The 12376-nt window shown below is 46.6% G+C and overlaps 1 protein-coding gene across 2 annotated transcripts in view; it reads right to left on the bottom strand.

The window, feature by feature from the left end:
- Positions 1 to 12376, bottom strand: part of bach2b (BACH transcriptional regulator 2b) — a 71738-nt gene that overhangs the window by 1155 nt on the left and 58207 nt on the right. For both annotated transcript variants that reach the window (XM_028397061.1, XM_028397062.1), the window contains one exon: positions 7995 to 9497. In XM_028397061.1, coding sequence (XP_028252862.1) covers positions 7995 to 9497 — 1503 coding nt within the window. The remainder of the gene's footprint in view (positions 1 to 7994; positions 9498 to 12376) is intronic.

The raw sequence follows: 12376 nt of genomic DNA, 5'->3' as shown, positions 1-12376 counted from the left end.
AGATGGCAAAAGAGCGCCGCTGTGCGTGCCTCGGGGAGCAGCGCTCGCTGAGCTTTCAGCTCTCTCCGCCTCATATTTAACATGGAGCACATTCCCAAGCAGAGGGGGGGGGGGGGGGTGATCCAAGAAAAGAGCCCCCCCCTCCATCTGTCCCTTAGCACCTGGAAGTGTGCCAGCCTGACAGATTGAGGGGGGGGGACAGTGACTTGTCAACCTGATCCAAATCAGTGTCAGGTGATTTCTGGGGGCATGGATATCTGCAGTGGCGACTCGCTGCGGAACAAAAGAATAAGTGGATAAATAAAAAAAAAAAACCAAGTGATGCTCTCCTCCGATATGACAACACATCATCTTACATGTGTTTATTTTCTTTCTCCCAGTCTGGAGAGCTACAATAAAGTCAGCCTCTCTCCCTCAGGTGATGGCAAACCTTATGATAAGCACATCACAGGCACATCCACCCCAGCGGTATCTGCCTGCACCAGGGAGCCGTAGCTTTAGGCAGTGAGGGAAGCGGTGGAGGCATAACAAAGAGCCAGAGGAAGACAGCCAGAGAGCTTGGCAGAGATGAGAGGAGCTGCAGCTCTCTCTCTTTCTCCTCTCCCTCTCCCCTTTCCCTCCCTGTGGCTGCCTCAGCAGAGCGCAGGAAGAACAAAGTCAAACAAAGGAGGAAGAGAGAGGAGAAAGCGATGCGGCTCCACGGTCTCACCGTACCTGGCTGCTCGAGCTGGGCCAGATGCTCCCCGGAGGACCTCCCCCCAAAAAACCTGCTCAGGCTGAAGCTGCAGCGCAGGCAGCTCGGCTCTTGTGTCTCCACCAGACGGTACACACAGTGGTGGCTGAGGCGTCACCTGGTGTAAGCCCCGCACTCAAGGGGATAAAGCAAGGTGCCTACTCATGACAGAATCGAAATTACTCCTCGCTGAAGAGCAAATCTAGATGTCAATCTATCCCTGAGAGGGGGGGAAATGGCTTGAGTTTCCTCATTAGAAGTGCAGCTCTCTGAGCCGCCAGGAGCCCTATTTCTCATCTCAGCTCGACATCTGCATGCAGACACATGAATAAATAATGGCATGAGCTTTCAAGGCCACACACGGCTCTCGCTACTTTGCCAGGGCATGACAACTCCAGCCTCAAAGAGAGGTGCAGGGAGAGATAGGAAACATCAGTCGGGGGCTGCCAGTTTCATTCAAAGCAAAAGGAGAAGATGACTCTGTTTGTGCACCACAACATGCAGCAGCTACATCAGCGTGGGCTTTCCCAGTCCAGTCCAGTCCAGGATCCGATGGGATCTTTGTCCAAAAAAAAAAAAAAAAAACAGACCTAGAAAAACAAGGGGGAAGGAGACGCCGCGACCTTGTGATGGTTTCTTCCCCCCCCCCACCTCATCCACCAGTCACTGGTACGCGAGGGACGGCTAAATTTAACTGCCCCACCACGAGAACCAGTTCAGCAGCACAGCCGGGATGACAGAGTACGCTTCAACCGTGGTCATAAATTCACATCCAACTGTTCCGGATTTACATTTCTTTCACAGTCCTCTCTCCGTCCCTCCCTCCCTCCCCACCCTCAGTCACTCTCTTTCTCTGGGTCATTATGCTGCAAATGGGGTACAGACTGAAAAGTAGGGCTCATCTGTTATCAGCACCAGCGCCGTGCTGGGCCTCAGCCCTGACACCATGCACTGTTAAAAAATAATGGATGTTCACGCCTCAAAAATATTTTTATCTAGGACAAGTGACAAATTCAGTCCAACGGCTGAGGTGATTTTTTTTTTTTTCTTGCAGACTGTGTTCTTGTTTATCACAGCTTGGGTTGTATATTTTTTTATAAACTGTACAAAATCATCTGTCTGCCTGCTCATGTACGTCCCCCAAGCGACATCAAGTCTCTCTGCTGTACTGGTTCTCTGACAGACAAAAACAAAACATAAAAAAACAGCAGGAAAATAAAATCTGATATTCTCAGCACGATTGATTTGACGAAGTCCTAAGACATTTGTCCGCACATGTCAATCATGTCTTCCTAGTGTCAATAATGAACGCAGAATTTTGTTAGTAGGATCATTCAGGATCATTCACATCAAATCAAAGTGGTCGGATTTCTCCTCTGTGTGATTTAAGGTGAGAATTTTTACAGTGTATGTGGAGCTGAGCAGCTGGCAGCAGGTGGACACCTGAGGGCGAGCTGTAGCTGGGTGGGTGACCTGGACTGGGAGGGGTCAGCGTGCTCTGTGCTCACCTGCAGTCCCATGACCTGCTCTGACACCTCAGCACTCACTGCATCCCCACAGAGACCCGCCGCCGCCGCCGCCGCTGCCCACCCCCCCACCCTCAGGTGCTTTGATATTTGCTTCAAAAGCTGAAGTCATTTTGTAAAACGGCTGCCGGTTGACACCTCTGGTCCAGGTCTGTGTACTACTTGAGTCTTCCCTAATCTGAAGTAATATGAGATCCCACCCCGTGACGCGCAGTTTATAATTCTGTTTCATGCCACCTCTGTAATTAACCCCACCTTGCAGGCTTGCAAATGGGATTATAAAGAAGCTCCACGCATGCATGTGCTGATGTCAATGAAGATAATGATGAGAGCTCTGCTGTTAGCTGCTCTGTTGCCTTTAAAGTATTACTCTGCAATATTCTGCTGCTTGCTCTTGTTGAATGAATAGATTCATAAAAATATTTATTCAAGTTAGAATTCATGCGGCGTTTGCTGAGAAAAGTGTGTCAAACACTGTGTTATTGCCAAGTTATTTCTGGAAATCTGAAAGCAGCACAGCACCGGCTGCCCAGCAGCAGTGACATGGCCAAAATCAACAGAGCTGGAATTTCGCAGATTCCCACAGTAAGGTAGGTAAGGCTGGCTGGATGCTGCCAGGACTACGGCGGGGACCCTGCAGGGCCCAACATACTGCACGGTTTACTGCAACTCAGCAGCAGGAGCATCCTGGGATCTCCGTCCCAGCCTAATCAAACAACCACATACACACACTAGCCTCTTCAGAGCGGACAAAAAAAAAAAAAAAAAAAAAAAAGTCCTTTGTTCAGTCTCTATATTTGTCCTACTCCACTCAGAGCTCCGGAGCGATGCAGCATATACTCCAGGGGCGATTTCTGGGGGTAATGAAGAGGCACTGAATCTCATTACCTTGTTACTACATTACATACATAGAGCTAGATAAATATATATTTCAAAGTTAAATTCTTGTGTAAACGCCTCCTCCTCTTGCTCAAATTGAACAAGCCTCCCTCTGCGTACTCCGCAGGGTACAAAGTAAGACGTCACGTACACACGTTCCCTACACATCACCCATGTCAAATATAGACTTAAGAGGGAAATAAATAGACAAACAGTCTCTTAATGTTCAACTTGAATAAGTCTCTTTCTACGTATGACAGTGTACAAAATAAGACTCCCCACATTTCTGATGCTGCGGATAACACTGACACTGGATTTAATAAATTACTCATAGTCCCTGAGCATGAAAGGCCACTCCCCGACTGATAAGACTATCATCAAACATGCTGAAGATATCTGAAGATTAAAAAAAATAAACATCTACAGTACTAATATTATGAATGGCAGATCGGATTCAGACCACAGCCACATCATATCTAGACTAGAGTAAAGGTTCTCTGGCATTGTGCAAGCGGAACTGATATTAAGAGCTGTGCACTTCCTGTCACACATTCTATTTTCTGTGCAGCCTGATTTAAAAAAAAAAAATATAAAACACGATGTGCTGATGTATCAGGTCTGCTTCCTCATTCCTCCCACTTGCTCTAAGATCAATATTTGCACTGCTGTGACCAGACTATACTCTAGAATGAGCTCAACGCCTCCAAAGCTGCTACCAGGGAGCCTCAGCAGCCCTGACCGGCACACAGACAAGAGGTACTAATGCTGCCGTGTACACATGCATGATTCATCCCTCTGCTCAGATGCTGCTGGTTTTTTTCATCACTTGATGTCAGCACTCAAGCCCTCCTTCAGTACTGTCACATCCAGGTGGGATTTGTGGCAGCCTACACAGCATTAGATGTGATCTGAGTGATTGCACACTCTAAACTGCCTGTGGACCTGAACCCTCAGGGTTCAGCAGGTAAATTATTGCAGAAGAGCAAAGATTTAGGTACATTATAGTAAAAAAAAACACTAACACTAACTAATGTCAGTTAATATTTATGCTAAGATTAGCTTAATAGCTGTACAGCACAGCGTATGCAGTGCTATGTGTTAGATTAAAATGTTTACCCACTGTGTAAGTTAATGGTTAGTGTATTCCTGTACTCATAAAACAACATGCTCTGTGTGCAGCATGTGTGGACACATGTCAAGTGAACGGAATGCGCACAATAAACCAGATCAGCAGTAGCAGAGGTACCAACATGTCATGAAACCAGAATGTTCTCACTCCAGCTGATGATTGGAGACTGAAATGAAGGAAGGCGAATTATATGGTAATAAGGATGGGAGTTGTTACCATGGTAACCAAGACCCAAACTATAAGCCATTGACAGTAAAACACTATGGACAGAGCTTCCGTGACGTCACCCGTTTGTTTCTGAAGAGCCGTTTTTAAGGCTCGTTGGGGGGGGGGTTTGGGACGTGATGACAGCCGCCATGTTGGCGGCGTCACGTCCGCCAAAACTCCAAATATGGACAAAGAGGGGGAGCACGAGCGTGGTTTAGGGGGGGCGGGCGATCGTGGAAGCAGGAAACTCACGCTGTGATACGTCAACTGTCTGTCACTCAAGCGGCAACGCCCATAATTATGTGTAATTTTAAGTCCGAATACAATTGAAACGAGTGAGTTGTAAAAAAATTCACCCCCCGTATAATTGACACTAGAAGAGAACCTATCATCTGAGACTAGAGTGTTTTTTTGTATCATGTTTTTTTCTGCTGTGAAGTCGGCCATTTTAACATGGGAGTCTATGGGAAATGACTCGCTTTTGGAGCCAGCCCCCAGTGGTTGCGGCGTGAATTACAAGTTTTGACACTTCCGCATGGGCTTCAACTTTGAGCCCCGAAGGTTGCCGCTTGCTATAAACACAGTATTTTTTATGCCTATAACTAACCAAATAGAGACTTTTAAAAGTGCTTTTAAAGCATGCCTCCACCTACCTCCAACCTCATCGCTGTCTAAACCCAGAAGATGAACTTCAACCCTATTGATTACTGATTGAGGAGACAGGCTGGACCAAGTCTCCACATGTGATGAGATGGGTGAGACAATGTGCTGGGAAGTAAACCTGCCAGCTTTTAGCTTTTAGCAGTTGTTACAATGAACACTACACCAGTGTGTAACCAGTGTGCACCAATTTACTATAGTAAACTCAGGGGAAAGACAAGTCACATACACACCAGCCGCACCACTGCTGAAATAGCCTAACATTAGCTCACATTAGCCTACCAGGTGCAGCAGACCAACAATAAATGTTGGAATAAATAAGCTCCATTTCTGTCTTCACACTTCATGGTTTGATCTAAAGTACATTATTGTGTAAGTCAGACTTCCACTGCAGCATAACGAAACCCATCTCCCTTTAGAACATCAAGCATCAGACACGCTTCAGTCGACCTTCATCTCTGTGTACCTTCCTCTCTAAAAAAACACGTTGCTCAGCCTCTCTCTGACGGTGACTGTGTGTGTGTCTGCAGTGTGAAGCTGCCGATAGTTTTCAACACAGATGTGGCTCATATGACGGCAACGGCCCATGACCACAGAGCAGGAGCTGCCCAGAGACCTTAAGTGACTCTTGGCTACCTTAAACGACTAGGCTTTGGTCAGACTGGCCTGCATTTTAACAACTTCCTTCCTCACTGGGATTCATTGTGTCCAGTCCACAGCAGTCCTGCCTGGGCTTCAGCTATTTTTACACAAGCCGTTTCCCCCCCCTCCACCCCTCTGCCACCAGCTCTGCCGTTTGCTGTGCAAACACAGCGAACGCGGCTTTTTCCCTGTGTTTGTTTGGACGGCTGAATTACAGAGAGAGCTGGCTGGACACACACGCACACAAAAAGCATCCCACAAAGAATGAGGTAGCATTTCTTCACCACTTAAAAAGCCAAAAGCCAAAGCGAAGTAACCTTACACCGAGATTCAGCTTTAAAATACACACAACAGGCAGAGCTGGGAAACATTCATTCATGGGAAATCTTATCAACAGCTTGTGATAGTGAGTGGAAACCTGGCAGATTATCCTGTGTGAGTCAATAGAGATTTGACAGAGGATATTGTGTGGAGTAATGGAGCGCCTTTTAGTGGCTGACACATGTATATATAAACAGAGTCATACCCACACAAAGAAAATGACAAAAGAGAGTCGAAGAGAGTCTCGTTTGTCATTTTTTTGGTCTGCTCTCCCAGCTGATAGCTCAGCACTGTAAATCAATCCCACATAATTTACAGTGGCACATTCAGTCGAGACCTTCAAAGGCCCATAAATCTGATGCCGATGGGTGTTGTGTGTCAAGCTGGCGAAGGTAATAATTACACATTACTACTGAGCCTCTTTAACTCACAGCTCCATTTGTGAACTAAAATTCTTTACACAGGGAAAAAAAAAAAGCACAATTCTGTCATGTAGCTCCAACCCTTTGCAACATGCCGACGTTGCTCCGTGAATCCGGTCACCATGGCAACGCACCACTTTCTCTCTCTCTCTCGGTGCACTCAGAGCAGCCCTCTCCACCGAGCTCATCAAAAATAATTCTGCCCTACACCTCCAGCAAACACCAATGAATGTAAAGTCAGAGGAGTCAGACGGCCTGGTGTTAACACGGAGCCTGCTGGAGTCAAAAGGTCATAGGTTCAAGCCACTGTATGATGTCACAATTTCGATAGAGAGATGGTTTTCTATAATGGTGTCACATGAAAATCCCACAACTGACTGTGGGAATGTATAATTCATCAGAAGAGCATTTCAGATTCCAGCCAGGGAAACAAAACAGAGCTCCTACTCCGAGCCTGACAGCATTTACAAAGAGACACTTTAGAGTTACTCAGAGCACGTCCCGGTGAAAGATCTAACATAAAGATGGAAATTTGACTCATTAAACCGAGTAAACAGCAGCGCTGTAAGGAGGCGAATCCTTTCTTTGTGAATTGATTGTACTGTGTTCCCCTCAGGTGGGAAATCTGCTCATTCTGATGTTATTACACCTGCGCCGCGCTCCGTCTGAGAATTGAGAGGTTCCCCTCGCTGATCTTTACACGGTAAACAACAACAGTTGTCTAGTCTGCAGCTTGGAGGACGTCTGCCCAGGTGGATTAGGGGGGAGGATGATTATGGGATTGGCTATTCATCCTTGTCAGCACTGTCGAGCTGCATTAAAGTCCTCTCATGAGTCGAGTTGAACCTCTCACCCACTCACACACTCAACTTACCTAGCAACCGTCGCCCATTAAAACTTTATGGCCATATAGCACACTGCTGCTGTAATGCATTGGGTTGTAATCCCTTAGGAATATTACCACACACATAGGCTATGCTGAGAATTAGCATATGCATATTTATGGAGGTGGATAGATGTCAGTGTGGCTGCTGGGATGAAATGAGTTAAGGCTAGTTGGCAGTGGCAGGGGGACAGAAGGAATCACTTCAGAGGCCAATTCCCCCCCCTGTAAGAATCCTGACCCTTCAATTTGCCTGCGGTGCTCACACACACACACAGTCACTCTCAGCAAGGATGATCAGCCAATCACCATGCCTCCTGCATTTAGACGGTTCCAGTGCATTTGGGCTCTGGTACTTATTACACAGATCCCCAGCAGTGCATATAGCAGATTAATAATATCAAAGCACATCTGTGCCCTTTGGTGGTGCTGTAAATCTTGTACTGAACACTCCTGCTTCAATTACAGCGTGATTTAATGACTGCTAATGCAGACCTGAAGAGCAGGCCGCTGTGATATAATTAGCCATGGTGGAATTGAGTGTGATGGCTACATTGTGTGTTACAAGTGAAAGACGGTGTTTTACACTCACCTCTGGCCCTTGATCCTGCACGTGGCAGGTCTCGCTGTCTCCCTCCGAGAAGGAGCCCGACTCGTCACTGGAGTTAGTGCCGTAGGACTGCTCGCACTTGATCTTTGGCCGCACCTGGTTATAAAGGGCGTCCCCACCCACGCTTTGCTCTTGCTGGTCCACATTGAGGCAGCGTGCCACGTTGGAACACGGCGAGGAGGAGAACTCAAACTGGGGCAGACTGCAGGGAGAGCCTCCGCTGCCGTCCTCCGCGTAGGAGTATGAGGAGCAGGAGCTGGAAGTCCTGGTGCGTGTCTCACAAGGCGGCGAACGCGGGCATACTTTGATTGGCACTGGGCAGCTGGTGTTGGGACGTGGGCGGCACAGGGCTGGGGGCTCAGAGGATGTGGTACTGGGAGAATAAGTCTGGGAGGTGGGGAGGGACTGGCTAGCTCCAGCCCATAGGCCCTTTGTCATGTGCTCAGAGAGTTCCATCTCCAAAGAGTTCCCACCAGGGTAGGAATGCGCTGGCGTTCCCAGACGGTTGCAGGCCCCTGATGAAAATATGACACTTCGACGGTCTAGCTCAGCTTCCTGTTTGCAAACCACATCGCAGGAAGCGGACTTGAGGGACAACCCTGAAGGGAAACTGTCTACCTCCTTTGGGGATGTAACAGACAGACCCAGCTCCCCAGTGAAAGGCCTGAAGTCTTTTTTATGATCTCCCTGAGAGTTTCCTTTGTCCTGGGGGCAAACAAGTCTGTTGGCGATTAGCTGCTGTGATGTGTTGGGCAGACTGGGGAGGTCCACCCCTTTCTTGAAGAAGGCTCGGAGGCAGGAAGGGGACTTGGTTCTCATGGTTCTTTCCACAGATATGGGGTTATCCATCTCCATTTCTATCACACTGTCCTTATCCCTGACGTCCTGCTCGTCCCCTGACAGGCACAATGAAATGGCCTCTTCTTCTGCCTGCGGTTCAACTTTGATCTGTGCCAAAGGCAGCCTGCCCTGACCCGGCACCGCCCCGCTAACGCCGCTCTCCTTTAATGTGCTTGGAAAACCTGAGGTACTGGTGTGTGAGGAGGTGTCATTATTGTGCTTGTTGCAGGCCGACTGGTATTTTCTGTACTTGGGGCATCGCGGCAGGTCTGATGCTCCGTGCCGATCAAAGTCCAGCCGGCCGTCTGTGAAGCTACTGGGCATTGCCATTGTTAGCCGATCATCGTCGGGGCATTGGAGGGAGGAGATGGCATCTGCACAGTGCCGTGCCCGGGGGGACGAGGGCCTTTCTACCTCGGACTGCATGCTCTCATCCTCCGAGTTGTTCGCCTCCTTGTGGCAAAGCAGCAAGCTGTCCTCCTCGCTGCGCAGCTGAGCTTCCAGGAAGCGAAAGCATGAGTCCTCGAGGTTGTGCATGCGCAGGAATTCAGCACAGCGGATGACCTCCTGGATGTTTTCTCTGCTGAGTAACAGCTTAGCAGTGTAGGCAAACTGCAACAATGGAGCGAATCCCCTGGCAGTGACCTGCAAAAAAACAGGGAAATTGCCAGCATTACCATCAGCACAGCCATTGTTCAGAACACTTGGAGTGTGCTGAGACAAACCGACAGCTCCATCGATCATAAACAAACACTGTAAAGTACCGGTTAATCTTTTTTTTATCAGGTCAGCACTGAACGTTCTACGCAGCAGTAAATAAGAACTGGTGCTCTGGTGTCCAGCCTCATGTTCATAATAACAACCTGCGAGACATTCCAGCAGTCCACCACCGTCTGCTCTGTGGTTATATCATCGGTTTTTGCCGACAGCCGCTCCTGTCACTGCTCTGTATTTGCAAACCCTTGATTACTTGAGGTAGGATGTCTAAGCACAAGCTGATTTATATTTGCTCAGTTACATGCATTCACTCGTGGCAGCAGGGAAATTAGAAGAAAATTCTGACTTGGCTGCACAGTTCCGACAACACGTGGAGATTCTGGTAACCATATATCAAGGTTTGATCCCTGGCTCTTGCTGCCTTCCTAACATGCCTGGCTGTGTCTTGTACTGTAAGCGCTCTGATCAGGGCACGGCCCCACAGCCTCACTTTCTGTGTCAGTGCCCTGCGTCCTCAGGTCAAGTGCCTCTAAAGCCTAATGGTTTGTAAGACTGCGGCTTATCCCCCGTTGTGGCCATGTGGCGCAGGATGATAGAGGGAAGCCTTCCATTTAGACTTAATGCCAGATAATTAGGTAAACTCCTGAGCCTGCAGAAGTCCAGGCTGCCCTCTGCTGCTGCTGCCGCTACTGTTGTTATTGTCACTGAGCACACAGACGTATAGAGAAAGGAGTCCGAGGAGGCGGCTTTGAATGCCTAGGCAGGCTGGTCTGCTGTTTGGGAGATCAGCGTGCGGATTCACACTAGGCTGCGTTCATCACTTTACTCGGGCTCTAGCAACCAATCCCTGCAGCTTGATCCAAGTTCATTCTGTGGTGGTGACAAACACATTACGGTTAAGCGCCGGGGGGGTAAAGAGTAAAGGTGCGCTCACAGCTGCAGTTACAATGAAATCGCTTTGGATCTCGGACGGTATTACTGTTAGTCTACAAAGCACCTTTGGAGGGGTTGAGTGATGTAAAGTCTTTGGTACAATACTTAACAAAGACTTGCAGAAGCAGAGGGATGAGCAGCACAGTGTGGTTTTAATGAGCCCACTGTTTACTGATTGTTTTGCTGCCTTTTGTTGTGAGGAAACAGGACAAGATGAATTACCCTAGGTATCCACAGTGTGAGCTCTGCAGCAGCTTCCAGAGGTCCAGCAGGCTCTGGCAGACACTGCAGTAGTAAAACAGGATTTTCCCTCCTAGGTAATCAAGCTTCAAAAACCACAGAATTTTGCTCTGTGGATTTTTCCGCCTGGATAAACAACTAAAGCAGTATGCATGGAACACAAATATGTCAGTAAAAAAAAAATAGCTTGAGGTCATTTGAGTGAGAGTCTTAGGATGATTTACAAAACCAAGCCTGTGTGGATTTTGGAGATGAATAAACATGTGCATTAGGTTGCTGCTTTTAGATGTTGAAGCTCAAGAGAAACAATATTTGATTGCCTTCTTCCTTATTTGCTTCCCTATAATCCTTTGTGAAATCAGAGTTAATACATGCTACGGGCTCAGAATTCAACAACACAATGGAGGCTGAGTCTGTGCCAATTTGGATAGAACATGACCCCAAAATACAGACGGGGATTATGTGATTAAACAACAGATACCAGAATAAGAGCTTTAAATTGTAAAACACACAACTTGACTTCCAGCTCGATGCAGCGATCCTGAAGATTATGTGTGAGAACATCTATATTAAACTAAATCTGATACCGTCTACCACTGACTCTGTGCACCGTCATACTGTACTCTGGACTGTACTTTGTTTATGGAAACAAAGATGATCAGGACTTACTGTACAGCTGTCAGGGCTTATGCTGTGCCACAGTCAGCAGTTTGAATATATAACCCACCCCATTTACACACTTTTTCTCCTCATATTCTATCTATTAACTCTTTGTAATACTTTTTGTATTTCCTGCAAACTGTCAAAAGAGATTTGAATGTGATTTTTGTTTTTATTTCCAGTTCCCTTTATGAGTTTTTATGAGGACTTTCTTCATTTTTGATTCATTTTATTTCATTTTATTGGACCAAAACTTATTTAGAGACTTGTGATTAACCCCCGGCACCCCTGTTATGTCTTTATTGTGCACTCATTTATCTCTGAAGGTCCTGCACCTCTGTGGAAACAGCATGATCATGGCTACAGAGAGAAGTCAAACGTGTCTTTTGTGCAGTATAACAAATGAAATGAACTACAAAAAAAAAAAAAAAATAATAATACATATACAATTGTAAATCAATTAAAATCAGAATGTACATTTAACCACGTGTGTTGTCAATCTTAGCAAAACATAGAAGCTCTGAATGCAATAGATATTTATATTTGTCTTTTTTGCCTCAGCAAATCTATTGTTTTTACTCACAGATAAAAAAAATTGATCTGTAGGGTGATTATCTTTAATTTTATTTTGGTCTAACCCTATCTCAGAGTGGATGAAATTCTACTAACTCACCTTCTTCATGTCCTAACTGTTGTTCTTTTAAATTCGTCTCCATACCAATCTACACGTCTATCACTTATCGGTTCCATCATCAAATTTTATCATGTTGTCCAGCCATTATATTTTATCTAATGAACTGCTGTAGCTCATTAGACGCCTGTACTCTCTGTGACTCTCTGTTAAAAGGCTATAAATAAATGTGTTTCTCACTTCATATGGTAATTGCGGCTCTGTGAAATGAGGCACTTCGTCTTGAGAGCAACAGCTGTCAAATCCTTCAATATTCATTACAGCTGGCCTGTGACTACTCCAG

This window comes from Parambassis ranga, chromosome 24 (assembly GCF_900634625.1).
Source record: "Parambassis ranga chromosome 24, fParRan2.1, whole genome shotgun sequence".
Taxonomy (NCBI): Eukaryota; Metazoa; Chordata; class Actinopteri; family Ambassidae; genus Parambassis; species Parambassis ranga.
The sequence above is the reverse complement of the archived record's forward strand: the minus strand, read 5'-3'. Positions and strand labels throughout refer to the sequence as shown.